The 23,417-nt window shown below is 39.2% G+C and overlaps 2 protein-coding genes across 6 annotated transcripts in view; both read left to right on the top strand.

Moving 5' to 3' along the window:
• The first annotated feature begins 4,452 nt into the window (after window positions 1–4,452).
• LOC101481016 (uncharacterized) lies at window positions 4,453–15,790 on the top strand. 3 transcript variants are annotated; one of them, XM_004542015.2, is made up of 14 exons: window positions 4,453–4,596; window positions 4,715–4,783; window positions 5,594–5,715; window positions 5,832–5,892; window positions 6,038–6,184; window positions 7,033–7,101; window positions 9,219–9,340; window positions 9,457–9,517; window positions 9,671–9,823; window positions 10,278–10,346; window positions 11,133–11,183; window positions 12,577–12,633; window positions 14,432–14,641; window positions 14,901–15,790. In XM_004542015.2, exons 2-14 carry the CDS (start codon window positions 4,723–4,725, stop codon window positions 15,218–15,220), a joined length of 1,503 nt encoding a protein of 500 aa, XP_004542072.2. In that variant the 5' UTR covers window positions 4,453–4,596; window positions 4,715–4,722; the 3' UTR covers window positions 15,221–15,790. The 3 variants fall into 3 exon arrangements, with proteins under 3 accessions (XP_004542072.2, XP_076729881.1, XP_076729883.1); XM_076873766.1 differs by lacking the exon at window positions 11,133–11,183; XM_076873768.1 differs by lacking the exons at window positions 11,133–11,183; window positions 12,577–12,633; window positions 14,432–14,641; window positions 14,901–15,790 and adding an exon at window positions 11,013–11,105.
• Window positions 15,791–16,465: 675 nt separating this feature from the next.
• The window catches only part of akap7 (A kinase (PRKA) anchor protein 7), a 46,034-nt gene continuing 39,082 nt past the window's right edge, over window positions 16,466–23,417 (top strand). For 2 of the 3 annotated variants that reach the window (XM_004542016.4, XM_004542019.4), the window contains exons 1-6: window positions 16,466–17,087; window positions 17,160–17,409; window positions 18,093–18,248; window positions 18,601–18,755; window positions 18,857–18,993; window positions 21,012–21,172. In XM_004542016.4, coding sequence (XP_004542073.2) covers window positions 16,914–17,087; window positions 17,160–17,409; window positions 18,093–18,248; window positions 18,601–18,755; window positions 18,857–18,993; window positions 21,012–21,172 — 1,033 coding nt within the window. In that variant the 5' untranslated portion in view covers window positions 16,466–16,913. The remainder of the gene's footprint in view (window positions 17,088–17,159; window positions 17,410–18,092; window positions 18,249–18,600; window positions 18,756–18,856; window positions 18,994–21,011; window positions 21,173–23,417) is intronic. The other variant, XM_004542018.4, reaches the window with a different exon arrangement.

The following is a 23,417-nucleotide window of genomic DNA, read 5'->3' as shown; positions in this document are numbered from 1 at the left end:
AGGCTGCAGCTGGAGTGGCAATACCTGCCGAGCACTGCCAGGAAAAGAGAGCGGGACGGCTGTGTCTGCTAGGCTATGACAACCATTTAGCTGGAGGCCTATAGATGGTAGGGGATGTCACCCACTGGTTGGTGGATTACTGTTTTGGAAGCTTTTGGGATTTTAGTCATCGGTTTGTGGAGCGAGATGGCACAATATTTGGAGGAAAGTCTGTGGCTAAAGGCATAGACCAGGTGTGTCAAACATAAAGCCTGGGGGCCAGAATTGGCCTGGCAAAGACTTGAAGCTGGCCCATTGGATAACTTTGGAAAATATAATATTTTATAACTTTCCCTACTGATAACCTCCATAGCTAATTATACTACACTAAAGTAAGTCAAACATATAGCAGATGGTAGAAAAGTTCCTGTGTTTTCACACTATAGAAATGTCACTTCAGATTAAAGTGGGCTCCATGTGGCTCATGATGTAAAATGAGTTTGACACCCCTGCCATACTGCTGCAAATACTTGCTAATTGCTAACATATGAATCATTTAAAATTGTAATTTCAGCCAACTAATCAATATTTACATCCAATAGTTGGCCCATCTAAGCTCAGACATAGAGTAGCAGCTTCCATATTCATCATTATGAGTTAAATATTTGTATTTAGAGCTCACTATGAATGTGATTGTTCAGTTTGTTCGGATCATAGTTGGACTGCTCATTTCAGAAACTTAATTAAAAAGTATTGCTGTTGTATAAACAACAATAAGGTAAAAAAACAACAACAACAACAAACAAAAACCCCCACTGTGGATATGAGCAGCCTCTGCTTCTCTGTGGTCGCCTTAATCGCCTCCCCCCTCCATCCCCAGCTTGGTAAGTGAAGGGAAGGGAGTGCTATTTAATCTGAAAAAGTGTCACATTAATTCAGACAAATTCAAGCAATCTAGTTTTCTAATAAAGCTGTCATATTTGCATCCGGTGACTTACGCTCACCATCGTTTTAGATTAATTCCCGTCACAACCTTTTGATTTATGAATGCATAATAACTCAGGGCAATGTCTGTGACAGTGCGCGCTTTGTGTGTGTGTGTGTGTGTGTGTGTGTGTGTGTGTGTGTGTGTGTGTGTGTATGTGTGTGTGTGTGTGCGTGAATGTGTGTGCATCTGTGCCTACAAAGCGTTGACTTTTAATCTTACATGTTGCTTGTTTCTAGTCGAGAGAAAATCTCATTCTGAGATAATTGAGTGTGTTAAGAGGAGGAGATCAGACTCCTGGTGCGAAGGAACACAAGTTGCATCACTGTTCCCCTGTTTTAGAGCAACCTCTCATCTGTGCTTATCTGCTTGCCATTCATATCAAAGGATCAAATACATAAGAATTTCTTCTCCCCACTTGACATCGTCTTTCCACATCCACTCTTTGCTTATGAAATCCAAAGGTCAGCGTCTGCTCTTTGCAGCATGCACACACAGGAAATCATACATTCTCCCTTGTAGTTGTTTTTTTAATAACTGTGTCCATCCTTTATTTATGTGCCTGTATTTACAGTTGTTGTTGTTTTTATAATTGTTTTAATTCAATTTCACATTCCTGAAGCAACATTATCAAACACGTCATAATGTTGTCTAAGCTGTTATCAGGAAAAGTGGAATTATTACTTTTATATATGACTGCTCCATCCCCCCAAACCCTCGACTCAGTTTATATGTAATTATATGTAATGTGCACAGGCAATACAGCAGTGTTTTCGTATCACTGCCCCTGAATAAAGCAACCAAAGAGCACCCATGAGGCTTCACAATGTAGGTAGTCTTGCTATCATGACTCAGTCGAAACTCAAGTGAGTGCTATTTCTGATCATAGCATAGAAGTGTGAGTCTGCCAGCAGTCATCGTACTCTGACATGATCAGCAGAGCAGATGATGAGGCACAGGACAGTCTGTGGTCTAAAAAGAGAGTCTAATACATGCTGTATGCTGGTACACATGACATGGCATTATAGCCTTGGACCAAATCAGATTTTTTTTTGCCTCTGAGCCCATTTAAAGTTTTCTAAAAGTTCTGCATGTAGAATAATTTTAAGTTTCTCAGTTGGCTCGACGGTGTCCTTTGAATGTTCTCTGAGATTGGCTTTAAATGAAGGCAGGTCGCATGATTGCAGACTCCGCTCTGCAAGAATTTTTGAAGTTAAGTTCAAGAGGAATTTGAGATTTGAGCAGAAATACTGAGTTTATGTCAGTTTGATTTGCTTTTAAGACGCAGTTTTACAAACTGTATCTCCTTGTGCCATCTGCAGGATGTACAGACAGCAGGCACCAGCCTCTAAATCAGAAATCCACACTTTTGTGGTCTTGCACTTTGCGGTAATTTTGACCATAGGTTCAAATCTGATATCATCGACCTTACTTTTTTGTTTTTTTTTAAACATACATGTGATTAATTGATTATAATCTCCTCCTCTGTGTGATGCACTTCTTGGGTCAAAAGTGCTCTGTAGTTTTTCACATGGTCAAATACATGTTTTCCCACTCACTGCTCTTTTATTTATTCAAAATGAATCATTACTTACTTATTTGGAACCAAACATATTAGATATCATCTTGATAGCTGTAAATGAGACCACTAAGTAAGACGGAGACATCTGTTTGGGTTAAGCGTTGGCTCCAGTTCAGTATTTTCTGATGCAATGCAGACTTGGCATCATTGAAAAGTTAGGCTAGAGTCCAAATGTGCTCTTAAACTTATCCATTAACGCTCCTGCATTTGCTGAATCGATAGATCCATGATGCCTGATTACCATCTTCTGGCCAAAGCTTGTCACTGCTTCCCCCTCAGATAAAGTAACGGTCACTGAAGCAGCTCGGCGTATTTGCTTACAGTTTAATTAAAACCAGAAAGAGTGAAATATCAAAACAACTTCTGCTGTTTACTGAAACTAAAGCTCAAACCCTGCTGTTAGTATTACTGTTTGCTTTCTCTTCAAAGGGACCACCGAAGAAGCTTGAAAGCCACAATCAAAAAGCTAAACACTGAGCCGTCGTAGAAGGAGCAGCCAGACGTTTTCACATTCTCAGACACGCTTTGAATGTCATTGCATAGAGACTGCTATGTTACGCAGTCAGATTCACACAACACTGTTTCATTCCAACAGCATACATGAAGGAAGCTAAGCAGAGCCACCAGGAGCTGTCTCCCCCCTGCAGTAAAGTCTGAGACAGGCGAGAGAAAAAAAAGCACTCCACCTTCTGTCAGCGACTGCCAAAAGGCCTCCAAGAAAAACTCAAACAGTTATATAGACACAAAGACAAACATGCCGCTGCTTCTGACTTCAAGATAGCTTCTCTTTATCTCTCGGCTCTCTGCAGACATACAGAGAGTGAAGCACGAATTTGACTGAGCTGTTGGTGAAACTGGCTCTGAGGACAGAGTGAGCACACACATGCTACATGTGCAGAACAATTTTTATTGAAGTTTATTTGAATCTAGTGGACAAGAAGACGTACTAATAAAAATAAAGGAAAAGTTGCCATTTTCAGCTTTTTAGAATATTTAAAAACAATTAAAAAAAATATTGCTGCTGAAGCTACTATTAAATAGCAGAAAGCTTAATGAACGGAGAGAACACAGTCAGTGCTGTACTGTGAGAGGCTGCAAGAACATCCTGTACATATGCTCAAAGTTCAAGTATTGTGTTAACCCATTTAATCACACTGGCAACAATTGTTGCTGTTTTAACCGCATATTACATTAACAAAATTAAACATATTGTGTGTAGGGGATGTCTAAGGAGTAAAATGCATGCACTTATTTTGCAGGGGAAAATTATTTGAGATTAAATGGGTTAATACTAATGGTTCCTCACCTTTAAATATCCTGACAGCACATGAAACAAAGGAAATCATTTCTTGGTTTTGTCCCTGTTCCTTTTCAAATTACGCCCTTTAGTGTTCTTTTGGAATCTTTTTACCGGCAGCATATTTGGAGGGAAGTCTTTTTACTGTACAAGCCTGCACTGAGATGTATGGCAGTGTGTGCACTTTGTACGGGTTGCACTGGCAAAGAAAAACTGTGCACTGCTGCACCCTGCTGGTGTTTTAAGTGTTTGCATGCTGAGCTATTTCAATCTGGCTCTGTAACACAAACTTGAAGACTGATGCTGTGGGACTCGAGTGAAACAACGAAGTCCTTACATAACTGTTATATAGACTTTTAAAGTTTTAAAGATGAGACACATTGCACGATTACATTGTGACATGGTGTTGTTCTTGTTCGTTTTGCCAAAATGTGAAATGTGCTTTGTGTAAAAATTATGTGTACGTTTAACACACAGTGCATGACTTTGGATATTTTAGGACCCAGACTTTTTTTTTAGCAGTCATAGTGGGCGGGGCTGCTCATGAACCAATGGTTGCTTAAAGCCCTGCAACGTCATAGCATGACCAACCACTTCAGTCAGTCTACTTTCACTTTCCTTTGACTGTAAACGGTGGCGTTCTTTTGATCAAGCTAGGCTAGACTGACGATACGATCAATACATCTGAAAGTATTTGGGGGTTTTTTCATCCCAGCGTCTCTTTTGCTCCCGAAGACCCCATTTGCACAGCAGGTCTGTTTCCACGTTGTTCAGATGTCATGTCGATCCAACAGGAGAACAGAAACAGGAACTATACAGTATGAGAAATGTCCAACATCCGTATTCTCTGACTTTTTCTTCTTTTCTGCAGGTGAAATCATGGATGGTTTGCTTAAGGAAATAAGAAGCAAGGACCAAGCAGCCGCCTCTGTACTGGAACGTAAGTGGCAGAGAAAATGAGAATATTTATCCTAGGGCTGTGCGATATGACCAAAATCTCATATCCCGATATAAGAATTCTATCGTCCTGATAACGATATAAATCACAAAAATGTAACATTTTCTGTAAATTCTGTGAATCTTTAACAGATGCATGAAACTATACATTTTTAGACATAAGTTAAGCCGTTTTCTTTGTGAGTATTTATTACACGGCGTGCTGCGGGGAAAAGCCTGTTCTAACGTTTGAGTCTAAGGTTTAAAGGTTTATGTGGAACATAAACAAGCGGACACGCGATGCTGTTACCGTCGTTGTTGCTAACCACAACGCATAAAAACAGGCGCTTGTCCGTCTGTAGTGTGGTTATATTAAATATAAGAGAAAGAGAGAACTTTAAGAAATTAATATAGCCACTACAGTGACCATCAAAACGATGAAAAAATATTGCTGTAAACAGTTTATTTTGCGACACCACGAAACAAACGATAGCGTAAAATGAAACGATAGACGTTTTTATATCATAATCCGATATATATCGTTATATCGAACAGCCCTAATTTATCCTACACTACTAGAGTAAATAAGATGAAAATATTTATGCAATGTAGGTAGGCTCCGTTGTTGCAACAAATGAGTATAGGTGTCAGAAACCACTGGAAACTAACAAGAAGAAAATCAACAGAACCACAAATTGAATGTTATTTCAATTCAGTTTTATTTATACAGCGCCAAATCACAACAACGAACAATAATAACTTTAATTTGTATAATCAGGAGGCTACTTGATCAATAACAGATCTGCTCTTTCAGAGGCGGATTTACGCAGTGACTCAGATCTCCAGTCACTGACTTTACAAGACCTGGGTTTGCTGTTCCCTGGAGTTAAAAATGTCAAACTGAGAAGGGATATCTTTGATATAATACACAAGCAGGTAAGCAAGCAAGCTGTGTATAACTGAGAGGAGAGGGATTCAGCTGGACGTGTGTAACCCATATAGAAAGTCAGATCTGGACAATAAACACTTTTATTTGTTTTTCTTTGTTTCAGAAATCAATTGGTGAGCTCATAGAAAAATCCAAGCACTTCATCCCACATGACTCTCTCAGGGGTAAGTACAGCCTGCTAACATTGTTGGCTCTTGCATTTGATTTGGATAGGCGGAAGAAAATAGATGGATGGATTTAGGATGTTTTGGGGAAGTTTTAAAATATCAGATGCAGATTCTTATACATAACCTTAAACTTTCCATCTAGCTGCCTTAACTGAAAATGGAGTTTTGGTCGACTACCTGAAAATGTTGAAGGAAATGAAGACCCAAATGAATAAAGATTTCCTTGATCCGCATATCAATCTACTGGAGGACTTCAGGAAATCTCAACCATCGCAGGACCAGGACAAAGGTTTTTAATCCAGTTTTTTTAAGCCTAATATTAACGTGTCTTAATTTCATGAGTGCAGATTCAAAGCTTTTACAGAGGGTAGCAAACTTCAACTTAATGTAGGTAAAGCTTTTTATCTCATCCAGTCCATTTATGCTGAATATGCATAAGCCATGTCTTTGATATTGAATAGACACAATATCTGACCACAGCTCAGGCTTGTTTGCTTTTACATCTACTTTTACATGAATCCACAGAATGGAAATAACAGAGACATGAAGTCTCAGTTGACATGTCATTCTCTCAATGTAACGGACAGATTAACAGGCATCCATTTTTTTAGTCAATAATGGGCCCTTGCTGCTCCAACATGACTGCACACCAATGCACCAAGCAAAGTCCATAAAGTCATCAATTAGCCACTTTGGTGTGGAAGAACTTGACTGGTCTGCGCAGAGTTCTGACCTCAACCCGACACAACAACTTTGGGATTAATTAGAGTGGAGACTGGGAATCAGGCCTTCTCGTCAACATCAACGTCTGACTTCACAAATTCCCATGAACACTAACCCTTGTGGGTTAATTCTGAAATGATGGGCGTTTTGTGATCAGCTTGGCTAGACTGACAACACGATCAACAATATCTACAGCTAAAAGTGTTTGGGGGGTTTTTTTTTGGGGGGGGGGGGGGGGGGGGGGTTTCATCCCAGCATCTTCTCTTTTGCTCCTGCAGGCCCAGCTTGTAGAGCAGGTCTGTTTCCACATTGTTCAGATGTTATGTCAATCCAACAGGAGAACAGAAACAGGAACTATACAGTATGAGAAATGTCCAACCTCCGTTTTCTCTGATTTTTTCTTCTTTTCTGCAGGTGAAATCATGGATATTTTGCTTAAGGAAATAAGACGCAAGGATGAAGTGGCAGCCAATAAACTGGAAGGTAAATGGCAGTTTTTTGAGAATATTTACTGTCAGAGTAAATAGGATGTAAATAGGCATAAATATATTACACTGAGTAGGCTCCATTGTTCCTCCATTATGCTGCAAACTAACAAGAAAAAAGCTAACAAAGCCATAAATTGAATTATAATTGTAATTCAACTCAGTTTTATTTATACAGCGCCAAATCACAACAACAAACAATAATAACTTTTATAATGTATAATCAGGAGACTAGTCTAAGGAGCTTGGAAAGAAAAGCGTCTGGACTTCTTTAAGTTGCTTGAAAACGTTTCACCTCTCATCCGAGAAGCTTGTTCAGTTCTAAGAGTCAAATGGCGGAGAGTCCCAGATTTAAACCCAGTGGGAGTTTCCCCCCAAAGAGGGACAAAGGACCCCCTGATGATCCTCTACCTAATCACATGAGTCAAGGTGTGAAAACGGGTGTTGGTCACAATGTGCTAGGGTTTCGGGTGAGCTCATTGTGAAACCTGGCCCCACCCTATCATGTGTTTTTCTAAGGTCAGATGGTCCCGATGGCCAACAAGGTCCAGAAACTTACCCTGGATCCAGATTAAACCATAGTGTTCTTTGATGTAGTCTCTCTCTTCACTTGCATACCTACCACGGAGGCAGTGGAGACTTTCAGAAAACGACTAGAAGAAGACAGCTCCTTGGAAGTCAGGACCAACTTCACACCCGATCAGATTTGCACCCTGTTACACCTCTGCCTTACCACTTTATATTTCGAATACAATGAGGGTTTCTACAGACACCCCCGTGTCACCTATTGTAGCCAACCTTTACATGGAGGAAGTGGAAAAAAAGGCTCTTGGCTCTTTTAAAGTTAGAGTACCCAGCCACTGGTACAGATATGTAGACGACACCTGGGTCAAAATCAAAACACAAGAAGTGGAATCCTTCACAGCGCACATTAACGCCGTGGATAAAAACATCAAGTTCACACAAAGGATAACTGTTTGCCTTTCCTGGACTGCGCTGTGCACACTGAAGAGAATGGCAACCTCAACATTGAAGTTTACCGGAAGCCCACACACATAGACCAGTACCTCCTCTTTGACTCCCATCACCCTCTGGAACACAAACTTGGAGAAATTAGACCCTACACCACCGGGCAGAACATGTTCCCTCTAAGCCTGAAGGGAAAAAGAAAGAACACACACATGTAAAGGAAGCACTCAAAACATGCGGGTATCCTAACTGGGCATTTATAAAGTCAGTAAAGATGCACAGAAAAGAAGATCGGACACCAGCTAGGGAGGATAAGAAAGTCAGACGCAACAACATTGTCATCCCCTATGTAGCCGGTGTATCAGAGAAACTCAGGAGAGTTTTCTCCAAGCACGACATCCCGGTGCATTTCAGACCCAGCAATACAGTCAGACAGAAACTGGTTCATCCCAAAGACAAAACTCCAAAACACAAACTTAACAATGTGGTGTATCCTGTACAGTGTAGCGAGGGATGCCCAGACCTCTACATTGGAGAGACCAAACAGCCACTTCACAAGCGCATGGCACAACACAGAAGAGCCACCTCCATGGGACAAGACTGGGCGATCCATTTGCATCTAAAGGATAAAGGACACTCTTTCGAGGATGCCAATGTTCACATTTTGGACAGAGAGGACAGCTGGTTTGAAAGAGGAGTGAAAGAAGCCATTTATGTCCACTGTGAGCGACCATCTTCCCTTCCCAGACACCTTAACACCCACTCACACCCTGGGCCATCTGACCTCAAGAAATCACATGATAGGGTGGGGCCAGGTTTCACAATGAGCTCACCTGAAACCCTGGCACATTGTGACCCACACCCGTTTTCACACCTTGACTCATGTGATTAGGTAGAGGATCATCAGGGGGTCCTTTGTCCCTCTTTGGGGGGAAACTCCCACTGGGTTTAAATCTGGGACTCTCCGCCATTTGACTCTTAGAACTGAAGAAGCTTCTCGGATGAGAGGTGAAACGTCTTCAAGCAACTTAAAAAAGTCCAGACGCTTTTCTTTCCAAGCTCCTTAGACTACAATGACCTGGAGGACTGAGAACCTTCACAGACAATCAGGAGACTACTTGATCAATAACAGATCTAATCTTTCAGAGGAAGGTTTGAGAGCTGACTCAGATCTCCAGTTACTGACTTTACAAGACCTGGGTTTGCTGTTACCTGGAGTTGAAAATGTCAAACGGATAAGGGAAATCTTTGATATAATACACAAGCAGGTAAGCAAGCAAGCTGTGTATAACTGAGAGGAGAGGGATTCAGCTGGATGTGTGTAACCCATATAGAAAGTCAGATCTGGACAATAAACACTTTTATTTGTTTTTCTTTGTTTCAGAAACCAATTGGTGTGCTCATAGAAAAATTCAAGGACTTCATCCCACATGAATATTTCAGGGGTAAGTACAGCCTGCTAACATTGTTGGCTCTTGCATTTGATTGATTCGGATAAGCGGAAGAAAATAGATGGATGGATGGATTTAGGATGTTTTGGGGAAGTTTTAAAATATCAGATGCAGATTCTTATACATAACCTTAAACTTTCCATCTAGCCGCCTTAACCGAAAATGGAGTTTTGGTCGGCTACCTGAAAATGTTGAAGGAAATGAAGACCCAAATGAATAAAGTGCAAGATTTCCTTGATGCACATATCAATCTACTGGAGGACCTCAGGAAATCTCAACCATTGCAGAACCAGGACAAAGGTTTTTAATCCAGTTTTCTATCTGATCCAGTCCATTTATGCTGAATATTCATAAGCCATGTCTTTGGTATTGAATAGACACAATATCTGACCACGGTTCAACCTTCTTTGCTTTTACATATATTTTTACATGAATCCATAGAATGGAAATAACAGAGACATGAAGTCTCAATTAACATGTCATTCTGCCCATGCCATGCTCAGAGCAGTCTGTGTACAAAAAGTGTTACATTTTGTACATGAATCACAAACACATGGAAAAGGTAAAGTCTGTCAAAATTCTACTATGTTGCCGTTCACAAGATAGATTCTCAGAAACCCCTTACATATAGTATATAACTATGGCATATGACTATATGGTAAATTAGAACTAGAGTACAGTTAAAATTTTTACATACATTCATAAGATTTTTTTTAAAGTTCTTGTAAATGTATTATGCCAATGTACTCAACAGGTTCTTCGTCAAGTGGTCCAGTGAAGCGCCACAATAGCCAAACCAGTGACCCTCCACAAATGCAACAAGGTAAATCTCACCTTGTTTTTCTTTGCACTCCAGTAAAATTTAACACAGGCTATTGTTAAATTTTAATGCTGTTTTACATGAAGGTTTATTAGATACAATTACCAGTAGTGCAATGTTGTCCCCACCAAGGTAAATTTAGCTCTTCACCAGGTGTTAAGGTCAGTGTTGGGAAGGTTACTTTTAAAATGTATTCCACTACAGATTACAGAATACATGCCCCAAAATGTATTTTGTAACGTATTCCGTTACATTACTCAATGAGAGTAATGTATTCTGAATACTTTGGATTACATAATATATTATCATGCTTTTTACAACTACATGAATGTACTATTGCTGTGTGATTTATTACTATTACTGAAGGCTACTCACCTTACCAATACCAACTAGATTTTTAAATCTTAATATAAAATGAGTAACAGTAGGGTGGACATTTTGCAGCAATCGCGTGGTTATAGTGGGCGGGGCTGCGCATGTACTCCAATAACCAATGCCGGATCACAGCATGACCAAACTGTTCAGTCAGTCTACTTTCACTTTTTGTTGACCGTAAACGGTGGGTGTTTTTTTGATGAAGCTAGAATAGACTGACAGTACAATGCAAATATCTACATCTAACAGTATTGGGGGTTTTTCATCCCAGCATCTTCTCTTTTGCTCCTGCAGGCCCAGCTTGCACAGCAGGTCTGTTTCCATGTTGTTTAGATGTCATGCCGATCCAATAGGATAACAGCAACAAAAATGTCCAACCTCTGTTTTCTCTGATTTTTTTCTTCTCTTCTGCAGAGGAAAACGTTTTGCATAAAGAAAAAAGACACAAGGATGAAAAAGCAGCAGGTAAACTGGAAGTTAAGTGGCAGTGTTTTGGGAATATTTATTCTACACTGTTAGAGAAAATAAGATGTAAATATTTATATTGAGGTGGGACTCGATTAAAAAAATTAATCTAATTAACTAGAGGTTTTGTAATTAATGAATCTCTATTAATCGAATTTAATATTATTTGCTTGCTTTTCAATGTCATAAAGCTGTTGAATTTTACATGATATAGTTTTTCTGCATGGCATTTGGAAAGATGAATTACCTGACTCTAAATAGCACATTTTCTAACCCCCTATCTTGTACCACTGATGGTGGTCTACAGCAATCCATTCTCTGAGAGATTTTGTAAGTTTGTCTGTTGACTCACTAATTTTGGTCCTAAAACCAGTCATTTCATCAAGTTTGGGCTGCCGACACCTTTTGTTGATACTCGAACGGCTAGGGCTAACAGCTCCCACAGTTTCTGTGCTCGCTGCAACATGTTTTGCATTTAGATGGTACCATAAGGTGCTTCGGTGGTATGCAAACCTTTTGCACAGTTTGCACAAAACCAAGATTTTATCAAGGCTTCCGTCGGGTAGTCTTTTGAAATGAAATTTGCCTCCGATCAGTCCTAGCAAAGCACTTTCTTCCGATTCTTCCATTTTTCTAGCTGTGTAGTGTAATCGGTATACTAGGAAATCGTGCACTGACAAAAGTTCCCCTTTGCTTGGAATGCAAAGTGCGTTAAATGCGTTAATTTTTTAACACGTTATTTTTTTTTTTTTTCAAATTAATTAATCGCAATTAACGTGTTAAATTCCCACCCCTAATTCATATATATATATGTATATATAGTTACAGTAAGTAGGCCTCTTGATGCAACAATTGAGTATAGGTGTCAGAAACACCTGGACTACCTTATGCCGCAAACTAATAATAATTAAAAAAAACACAAAAGTAATTATAATGAAATGATTTGTATAATCAGCCTAATCTTAACGTGTCGTAAGTTCATGAGTGTAGATTCAACAGGCATCCATTTTTTTAGTCAGTAATTCAAACACTGCTGGCTTTTCATTTAGTTGATTTTATGTATTTCTCACAGGTTAGAATTAAAAGTAAAAGTGCAAACATTTGTGTAATTTTATCTGATTTAAGTTCCTGCCACAAAATCCGCTGGTGTAGCAGTCTGCTTCAAGTGTTAAATCTTGCACATGAATCACAAACACATGGAAAAGGTCAAGTCAGTCGAAATTCTGCTATGTTGTCATTCACAGGATAGATTTTCAGAAACCCCTTACATATAGTATAAAACTATAGTATATGACGATATATATTATTACTTAAGTACAGTTACGATTTTTACATACATTCATAAGATTTTTTTTAATTTCTTGTAAATGTGTTATGCCAATGTACTCAACAGGTTCTACGTCAAGTAGTGAGAATAGCCAAACTAGTGACCTTCCAGAAATACAACAAGGTAAATTTCACCTTCTTTTACTTACAGTCTAGTGACACACAGACACATGCATATGGAGCTATGTATGGCTATTGTTAAATAGCCATACATAGCTACATAGCTGTTTTACATCAATATTTGTTAGATACAAGTACCAGTAGTGCAAATCGGTTCTCACGCTCTCCTTCTTTCAAGCGTGACCATCCACATAAAAGACAAGGTAAATTTAGCTCTTCACTGTTAAAATGTAAGGTTGTATTATTGACCAGGTTTTAAGGTTTCCAACTCCAGGCAATATTCAATATTCACTTATTATATGTTAAAAAAAACCCTCAGAAATCTAACTTAATACACTGTTATACACACTATATTGCCAGAGGTAATCACCCATCCAGATGATTGAATTCAGGTGTTCTAATCACTTCCATGGTCACAGGTGTATAAAATTAAGCACCTAGCCATGCAGACTGCTTCTACAGACAATTCTGAAAGAATAGTTTACTCTCAGGAGCTCTGTGAATTCCAGCATGGTGTCGTGAAAAAAACACCAGCTGTCTGACAAGTGCAGTTGTAAAATTTTCTTGCTGCTAAATATTTCACAATCAACTCTCAGTGACTGAAAATGATTGGGAATGACAGCAACTCAGCCACCAAGTGGTAGGCCACGTAAAATCACAGAGCGGATTTAGCGGAGGCACATAATCCGTAGAGTTATGGTATGGTTTTCCATAGCCAAGATGCTAGATCCAAGCTTTATTTCAATAAGTCCAAGGTGTTAGATGCAGTGGTGTAAAACACGACATTACTGAAGCATTTGAGACGTGTTCTCTCGAGTGACGAATCACACGTCTTTGTCTGGCAATCTGATTGATGAGTCTGGGTTTGGCAATTGCCAGGAAAACAGTACTTGTCTGACAGCATTGTGCCAAGTGCAAAGTTTGGTGGAAGGGGGATCATAGTTTGCTATGGGGCATGGTTTTTCAGGAATTGGGCTCGGCCCCTTAATGCTTTAGCAAACCAAGACATTTTGAAATATTTCATTCTCCCAACTTTGTGGGAACAGTTTGGAGATGCCCCCTTTCTATTCCAACATAGAAGGAACATGACTGAAATTGACTGGCCTGGACAGAATCCTGACCTCAACCTAACAGGACATCATTCGGTTGAATTAAAGCAGAGATTGCGAGCCAGGGCCTCTCGTCAACATCAATGTCTGACCTCACAAATGTGCTTCTGGAAGAATGCTCAAAAACTCCCATAAACACTCCTAAACGTTGTGGAAAGCCTTCCGAGAAGAGTTAGAAACTGTTATAGCTGAAAACAATGGGCTGGCATCATATTAAACCATATAGATTAAGAATGGTATGCCACTTAAGTTCATATGTGTGTAAAAGCAGACAAGCAAATACCTTTGGCAGTACAGTGTATCAAATGATATTTTGTTCCACTCTAAAAAATTGTATTGAAAAATAAACCCTAAAATTTCAGCTGCATATTGTATAGTTACCTGAGCACATATATTTTCGAGAATGCTTAACATTTTTATATTTGCATTTAGATGATCTAAAACACTATGTTTAAAACCTGTTCAACTCAAAACTTTATATATAAAAGACTCAGACAGCTCTGTTAATCATTCTAGTAATGTTTTGAAATTTAAGCAAGAATTTTTTGTGCTATATTAATAAATTGATTTCACTCATTGAAGCAAAGTCTTTTATTTCATTTATCATGAATCACTGTATTCCAGGAAGTTTAATTTGATTCTCCTGTGAATTTAACTTGCTTTTATTTGTAATTTTTTGTATTATTTCTATAGCCACACTGAAGTACAAGATGGTGATAAGTGGAAAAACCTTTAATGCCCATCAACAGATACTGGAAAAAGTAAAGGCTTTAAGTGAGGATCCAGATTTGAATTTGATCGAACTGGAAGACAGCAATCAGGATTGCCAGGCCATTATTGTCTTCTGTCCCATTGTTTCACGTATGGGGACAGATATTGATGCAGCCATGACGCAAGTCAAAGGTAAGGGAAAGAATTAAATTAGTCATCCATTCAAAAAATTGCAGTTGTGTTTTATGAGACATTTTTGGGTTTGAGAATACGACCTGAAAGTAACTCATAATAATGATGAGCTTTTAAAAGCATCAGGAATAGCATGAATTTTGTCTAATGTTTCTATAGTATAAGAAAATCTGTGGCCATTAAATTTTTTTTCTTTTAATACTTTTCCACTGTTATGTTATGTTCTCGTAATCCGTCTCCTCTTTTTTGCTCTCTGTAGGTTCTCAGCCTGTCATTCTGGTTTTGATGCATCACGCACATGAACCCAAGCATGTAACTTTAATGAAAATACAGAATAATGTTTCTAATGTTGTGTTACCTTTCCATGTTTTCTACCATGAGACAGTGCATGGATTGTTGCAGTGTCAACAAAATAACAGTGCCATTTCTGAAATTCGAAAGGCATTACTGCAGCACGCAGATATCCAGACAATTAAAGATACAAGTGGAAAGACACAGAATGTGGCTGCTAGTAATTATGGTGGTATTATTGGTATTCCATTAATGAGATTTCAATCCCTTTTAAATAAATTTTCATAGTGTAAAGTCAGATATCACAAGTCAAAGAAACTGTAAATATGTCCCATGCATTACTCTTTTGTAATCCACTTTTTTTGCACTGTATCACTTGAGTAGTGCAGATTGCTCTGACCATTTGCATAGGAATTGAGGATTTTATGGTTTTGATCATGCAAAATAATTATTTTGTGCATTGTGAAACAAAGGGGCAGCACAGAATCGTCTTTGTGACCTTTATTTCAGTACTTTAAGATATTTCAGCTGTAAGGGAAGTTGCCGAGTCAACAGGTGTGATCATGAAGTGTCAAAGAAGAGGTCAGAGACACAGTATATGGGTGTAGATAGCCATAAAACTACTTTCAACTGTAACAACTGTTGTTTATCTCTAAAAAAACAAAAGTGACAGTTACAGCTATATGTACACAGTGACATCGTAAGTCCTTTGATCATTAAGATAAATAATAAATATATTTATATCAAAGTCAAATATATTGTGATTAGTTTCACAGTTGCTATGTAAATCTGCAAGTTATTTTCATCTTTCAGAAAAAAAATCAAGCCAATGTTTAAAATTGTGAATAAAAATGTAAAAAAAAACCATCCGTTGTCTTCTTTTTCTTTTTTCCTTTTTTTTTCTTTTTTTTTTTTTTAAATTGAGGGGTCCTGAACAGTTCAAAACACCAGTGTAATTTACAGTATAATTTAGCCTAGTTCAGCTAATATTTCTACTGTTATTTTCTATATTCTTGACTTTTATTCACTCTAAGAAAGACTAAAGAGTGCAAAGACCACATATTCAATGATAAGCCACTTTATACATGTATACATTATATTCATAGAAAATGAAAAATTGTGTGTGACAAACTTTTTTTTTTTTTTTTTTTGGCTCGTGTAAAGTTTGTCATCTAAATAAAAATGAACTAACATAAACTGCGCTGTATTCTAGTATTTGACGGAATAATTACGTTTAATCCGGTCCTTTGATTTGCTAGCAACGCCAAATTTATGTCACATAAATGACGTGTTATTAATTCTTTAGATTAGCACTGTGGTACTTAAACTGTGTTTTGAGGCCCCCTGGGGCGTAGAGCTTCTGCAGAAAGGCATTCGTGAAAGGGAAATTTATGGTGGAAAGAAATAGTAAATATGAAGTTAAACTAAGCTGGATGAATATGATTGTGTCTTTAGTGTCTTTGTTTTCCTAAATGGAGAGGACATGTACTTTTATTTTGAAAATGTTTGTTTTATTTTTTTTCTAGACCGGAAGTTTGATATTGTTTACAAATGAATGCTTCCGGTAGGTCCTGCTAGTTAGCGCGTTGGCATGAATATTATTTTGTGTTATTTACCTTACCAGTTTTGATACAAACACTACCACCTGCGTGCTTTTTGCGCCAGCTCGATATAAAAAAAGTAAGAAAAATGTGCGCGTATTTCGTTTAGTTTGATAAACAGTAGCACAGCTCCGTTAGAGTGAGTTAGCTAACAGTTGTATAGCTCAGCAGATGTTCTGCAGCATGGCTCTGATATATTTCAACAGGTGTTGTAAATGGAGGTAAAGTCAGTCTTTTGAGTTTCATAAGAAGCTGCAGACTTGTGGGTTTGTTTGTTTTTTGTGGTAGTTGCAATGTTGTTCTCTGTGATGCCTACTTCATACATTTCTCTGTTTAAAAATCTAAAAGTTTATATCTAAAATTGAACAGACTTGTGTGTTATGATCTTCAGCCGTGTGATATTGAGCCTCGGGTCTAAGCGTTCACAAAGCGCGTGTTTACATAGGATATGTGCTGTTAATGAAGTGCTGCTTAGGAGTCAGCATTCAGTATCTGTCAGTCATTGCCAACGAGCTCTTCGCCTCAAGCCGCCTGCACAGCGGTTCAGATTTCAGGTAATGAAGAGAAAAATCAAGCTGGCTGCAGAAAGTGTAACCTGGAAATGATACATGGCCTCTCTGTTTTAGGTGACAGCACCGTCCTATCATCATCTGCTCACCGTGTGTGATATGCAGCCAGCCAGCATCTCCTACGGAAGAGACACAACTGCAGTTGCATCAGATGAGGATGATGAGGGTGATGAAAATCTGGCAGGAAAGGAGGTCGGAGAAGAGCACAAGGACCTGAGAGAGATGGTGATGACTTCAGCCCAGACAGGGGCAGTCAGCATGGAGGTCCAGGAAAGTCCTGCAGATCCTGAAGCTGCCTCGGTGTCCAGTAAGTTAAATGGCTGAAACTGTCATACAATACTGACTAATCTTTGGTTTAATTGGGGAATAGATTCACTTTTTTGTTGGCTTCCTGGTACCACATAATTTGAAATCTGTGTTTTATTTAGCAAAGCAATATTTATCAAATGTGAGTGTGGACAACAATAGACTAGTAAACATGACTGCCACGTGTCCTTGCATGATTGAATTTAAATGAAAAAAGTTTCATAACTGCTTTTTAAAATTTTATGAGGTGACCAAACGTAACTTTAAGTTTTTGCCAGAAACTCTTAAGCTTATGGCTTAACACGTTTTATAATGCAGTTCTGCCTGAGTCAAAGTCCAGATGCAATTTAGATGACGACTCGTACAGTAGCAATAATTTAACGTTAGAAGAACACAATCTTCTATGCCAGCATTCTGCACTTGAGCAACTTAAGCACACTGTAAAAATGTTACGGTGCCAGAAACTTAATACTCAGTACCAATACCTCTTGTATGATTCTCAGACTTTCAGATTTTGGGTATCATAATTTTGGGTTCTGGTGCTGTGTCTAGCACACTATTTCATGAGCCGTGTCGAGTCTGTGGGTGACACTCCATGCCTGTGACTGCATGTCTGTTCTTTTTTTCATTTGTATATTCAGTTCATGTAGATACAGTATGATAAACGTGTTTGTTTTTTGACAGCTCCTTCAGGATTAAGTGAGAAGAAGACTAGAAGGAAGTTGAGGAGGGAGAGGAAGAAACTGATGAAGAAAACGCTGAAGTGTTCTGATACTTCTGAAAACTTATTGTCAGAGCTTCCATTTGCTTTGGCCAGCCCAACAACATGGAAAACACTATGTATGTTCCTAATGTTTTATAATTACTTGAATTAGCAGCATTTTCCCCCACTATTAAGAAGCCTTGATGACAAGTCAAGCGGGCACCTTATGGCTAATAAGTGGTCTGTTTTCACTGTCGTGATCCTGTATTATATTTATTTTCATGCAAATCCTTAGCATGATGTCCAGTTTTTATGTGTGGGTGTTGGTGCTAGAGGAACGGAATCAGAAGCAACTTCATATTTTCATAGCTTATATTTTACACCTCCAACTCTATTAGAACTACATAACAAAATAGGATGTGTTTTCACGATTTGGGACCTTTTAATTGATATTTTTAATTGTAACTTTCATTTTGCTGTTGTCCGTAGTCCCCAGCCAAGAGTCAACTAAGAAAAAGAGAAAGAGAAAGCGAGGAGACAGCGAGGGCCGAGTGGACAGTGAGGACGATGGGGACAAGAAGAAGAAAAAGAAAGAGAGCCAGCGACCCAATTACTTTGTCTCCATCCCCATTACTAACACTCAGGTAAGAAGCTGGAGCAGGTGGAGTTTATGCACATTGTGTCTCACAAATCACAGTTTAAGGACGTGACCTTTAACTGACTTCTGCTCTCTGTCCACTGACAGATAAGTTCAGCTGTGAGTGAGGTCCAAGAGGCCGTACTCCAGCAGGACCCCCGACTGGCCAAAGCTATGATCCCTGTCCCAACTCTTCACATCACGCTTTTAGTCACTCATCTTGCCAATCAGGAGCAAGTAGACCTGTGAGTTGGTGCGCATGCTGACATCCACATCACATCACACACACAGAAGTTCATATGAATACTATGACACCCAAATTGTCTGAAATTACCTTTGCTTCTTTAACTAACTATAACTACATTGTAGAATGTAAGTGCATGTCATATTTCATGCTATAGCACACTAACATTAAAAAGCAGACATTATATTGTTCATGACAGCAATAAATGACGTTTTAGTAGTTACATCAGGAAGTAAACTTTGCTCTGAATAAGAGTCGCCCTCAAACTGAAGAAGTTAATTATCATTTAGATACCCATCCTTTTCTTACTGCGACATAATAAAATGACTTCTATCACAAAAGTCTTCTGTTGATCCCACAACAAAATGCTTTTTTACAGCAGCCATTTTGAACTCAGATGTTACTCATAGCATTAAAAATGGCCTTGAGTAGTAACAGTAAAAAGACGGCTATTGTTAATGTTATTAGTTACAGCAGAGCTTCTTCTGTGAGCCTGAAAATGATCATCTAAGTGCTCACAGCGTTGTGGGTTGCTTTTTATATTCCACTTTTCTGGTCTTGTTGACCACTCCAGCACTGCGAGCCACATTCACACACACTGACGCTTTTCTTTGCAAGCTCCTTTGACTACGATGACCTGGATGACTGAGAACCTTCACAGACATATTCACACACACACATTCTTGCAGCTCTTTGATTCATTCCTTCAGAGCTTTTTTTTTTTTTTTTAAATAACACACATTGGATCCTACATTACAGGGCTGGGCCGAGGCTCATTATTGTACCTAAGAAGACTCAGATTCAATTCAGTTCAACTCAGGTAAACTTAGTGCCAAATTACAACCATAGTCACCTCATGGTGCTTTATATTGTAAGGTAAAATCCCTAAAATATCAGAAAGAAACCCTTCAGTATTGCACAACCCTCTATGAGCAAGCACTAGGTGACAGTGGGGAGGAAAAACTTCCTTTTAATAGGAAGGAACCTCCAGCAGACCCAGGCTCAGAGAGGGGTGGCAAATAAAATGGCCAAAGCTATGCAACAAAAAACTGTTTTACCAAAACAAATTTCAGCCCCTCACTGAGATCATTGTATTCCTCAGATTACTGTGTTGGGTCGCTCCTCCTCCTCCATGCGGAGAATCCTCAGCAGCTTTTTTTCCCCCCAAACATGCACACATGCATGTAGCAGCGATGTACTCAGTGACAGCAGGTGTCGTGTCTTGGGATGTAGGTTGACTAGAACAACATCTCTTTTGTTCCGGTTTCTCCATTTTCTTTATTGTTCTCTGAGCATAAAATGCAATGCTCGGCAAAATCCTGTTGCAGAAGTAAATATATGGATGCAGTGTCGGCAGTGCCTAATTACCAACGTGTCACATTAGGTACGGCTTGTGTCTTATCTTTTCCTCTCAGCACTTCCACGACGGTCAGGCTGTACATTTTTACCAGTGGTTTGGATGTTTTAGAGTAAGCCTTGTCTTAGTCAGCTTAGATTAAAAATCACCTATTTTATGTGTCAGTTAAAGTGAATAAACGCCCCTGGATTGGATTTCATTACATCATTTTCATCTTAAACGTTCTTTTAAGCATTTTCAGTTATTTTTTACTCTGTCAGCACATATCTGTCCCACACACATCCTAAAGGCTAAAATACTAAATGAGTTCAAATTCTGCCACTGCACATATCATATCATATACAACTGAAGTAAATTGAAAGTCGGTAGAAAAATAAAGATTTGAGTTTGAAATTGCTGTTCTCGCATAGCTTTAGAGGCTGATGGAAATATAAAGGCAGTCTGTGTTTTTGTGAGCTAACTCCGTGACACTCAGGGACATCGGAGCTGCGTTATGTGATGAAGTGATGCTTAATCCCATCAAGAAGAAGATGGTGTTATTAGTAATCACTAGATTCTCCCATTATGTAATATGACAGGAAGGGAGCGAGAGAGGGGATTAAGTCATGAATGTGTGTGCGTGTTTGTGTGTTGTGCATATTCATGTGTATATTTCCTTATAGGGCGGCAGCGGTGCTGGCTCAGGTTGAGCCGTCACTGGCTGAGTTGCTGGGTGGGAGGGATCTGGTCTTGCCCTTCTCAGGGATAAGTCATTTCAGGAAGGAGGTGGTGTTTGTCGGACTGGCCTGCGGACAACACAGACACACACTGGACAGCTTGGCAGGTCAGTGGCAAACATTTAGCTTCTTGCTCTTGTGGTCATCCTTCCTCTCTCTGTCTCTTTGGTGTTTAGGTTTGAAAGCATTGAGTGACATTTTTGTTCTACTTGCTTTTCACGCTTTAGTAGAGGGTGAAATTCAATGCTAATGTGATATTGTACTTGGTGTGCACTCTGCAGGGGTGTCTGAAGTTGGAATCAGCTGCTAGTAGCTAATAGTGTCTGCTTACGTTTCTACATATGAGATCAATTAAAAGTATGCACAGTTGGAGGGTTTTTCCTTCTCGAGACACTACGAAGCTTAAAACACCTTAATGCAGGTGGATGCTTGCTGTGGTGGAGCCTTTCTTATGGGTATCAATGATTAGACAACTGCAAGAGAAGGAGATGTTTAAGATCTTTAAGATGTTTTAAGTCATAAGTCTCTCATTCAGAAGTCATGGAAAGTCTAAGCCTGACGTTTGTCTCGGAGACAACAGAGGACCTGGTAAAACGAGAATAGCGGAATTCTAAAAATAAATGGCAGCCAGTTTGGTAAGAACCTCCGGGTCAAAGTTATACATCGTACAAACGTGTAGAAATGATTAAAGTCATACTCTGTGTAGTGCAGAGACGTCCACATTCTGATTTGTTTTTCAGTGTGAACACGTCCTCATCTGTAATTTAGTCAATCTGATTAAATAAAATGGAATTTTTGGTGTTTGTCCTTTTCTGGTGTGTGTGTGTGTGTGTGTGTGTGTGTGTGTGTGTGTGTGTGTGTGTGTGTGTGTGTGTGTGAACATTTCTGTTCCTACATTTTTCTTCTTGTGCCTAAATCCACGTGTGTGGGTGCCTTCAGAATCTTTTGCATGTTTGTTTTTGTGTTGTGCCTCCGGCAACAACATTAAGCCATTTCTAAGAGGATTCCCACTCCAATGCTCTTGCACCACTAAAACACACACACACGCACACACACACACACACACACGCACACACACACACACACACACACACACACACACACACACACACACACACGTTTAATACACAGTAAATGAGGTGACCTTCACTTAATACTTTCCATTTTCACCCTTAACAGTTAAATTGGAAGTATGTTGTAATTAATGTGTGTATGATACTTAAGGTTTTTCGATTGTTTCTACCTCTGTGAGATGTTCTATATTAATGTGAACATATAGTGTTTGGGCAGCATTACTGTTTTTGTGGGATTTGTAGCTGCTCGTGCTGAGATTTGCTGCTGAGAGCCAAAAATGTGCTACATTGGCCAAGCAAAGGCAAATCCCAGAAAGAATTGAGTGTCAGGGTTTGGTGTAATTCAGCAATACAGAAGCCGTTTTGTTTTATACAGAGCTACAAAGGCAAAGTTTCTACATATTATTACTTTTGATCTGAGAGTTTGAGGGGGATTTTATTTTATCTAAGTCTCAAAAACACTAAATCAGACAGCGATGGGTTTTGGGCATGGCTGTAATTAGCTGGGGCTAACTTTCCAGAACCAGTGATTTGGGACAAGGTTATCTAACTTAAAAGAAGTGGGATGAAATGCTGATGTGAGTATATAGTGTATCACATCCTGTTATGATACAATTATCAGCAAGCTGGCACCAGATATCAATCTTCTTAGTGAAACTTGAAGCTGTTTGAAGCAGAGAACAGTACCAGGTAATACTAAATGGCGGACAGTGGGGAATGCTAACTGGAGAGCTGGTAACACTTGCATTGAAATTAAATGGTATTGATGCACGCTGAGACCAAAATGCAGGGAATAAATTCATATTTCACACCTTTTATGCAGGTTTTTTTATCTTTTGGTTGCATGGATGCCATGATCTGTCAAAGCAGCGTGCCACGTATCGCAGAATCGCTGTGTTGTGATGCTGTTTGGATGATGTTACGTCCTTGCTGGTGTTTCGCTCTTTTCTTTGCTCTCTGCTTCATCGTGTACGTCTCCTGTGCTCCTCCGGACGAAACAGAAACGCAGACAGAGGAGAGAAAGTGACAATTAAGGTTCAAAGGAAATGCTGATGTTTCTTTGGCTGGGAAGCTTTTACTGCACTAATGTTAATGTATGTAAAAGCTTTGCTTGGATGGCTGTATTGAATTTTCAGCAGCACCACGACCTGTTCCAGGACCTCGTGGTTAAGACATTAATGAACAGGGCTTTTCTCATCTGGTTATCAAAACAAGCTGGAGAATTTGAGAGTGTGGAGGACTCTGGGGGACGAGTTGCAGGCAAGTGGAAGGATAATGC

This window comes from Maylandia zebra, linkage group LG15 (assembly GCF_041146795.1).
Source record: "Maylandia zebra isolate NMK-2024a linkage group LG15, Mzebra_GT3a, whole genome shotgun sequence".
Classification (NCBI taxonomy): Eukaryota; Metazoa; Chordata; class Actinopteri; order Cichliformes; family Cichlidae; genus Maylandia; species Maylandia zebra.
Note: the sequence above shows the minus strand (reverse complement) of the source record. Positions and strands in the feature narration are given on the sequence as shown.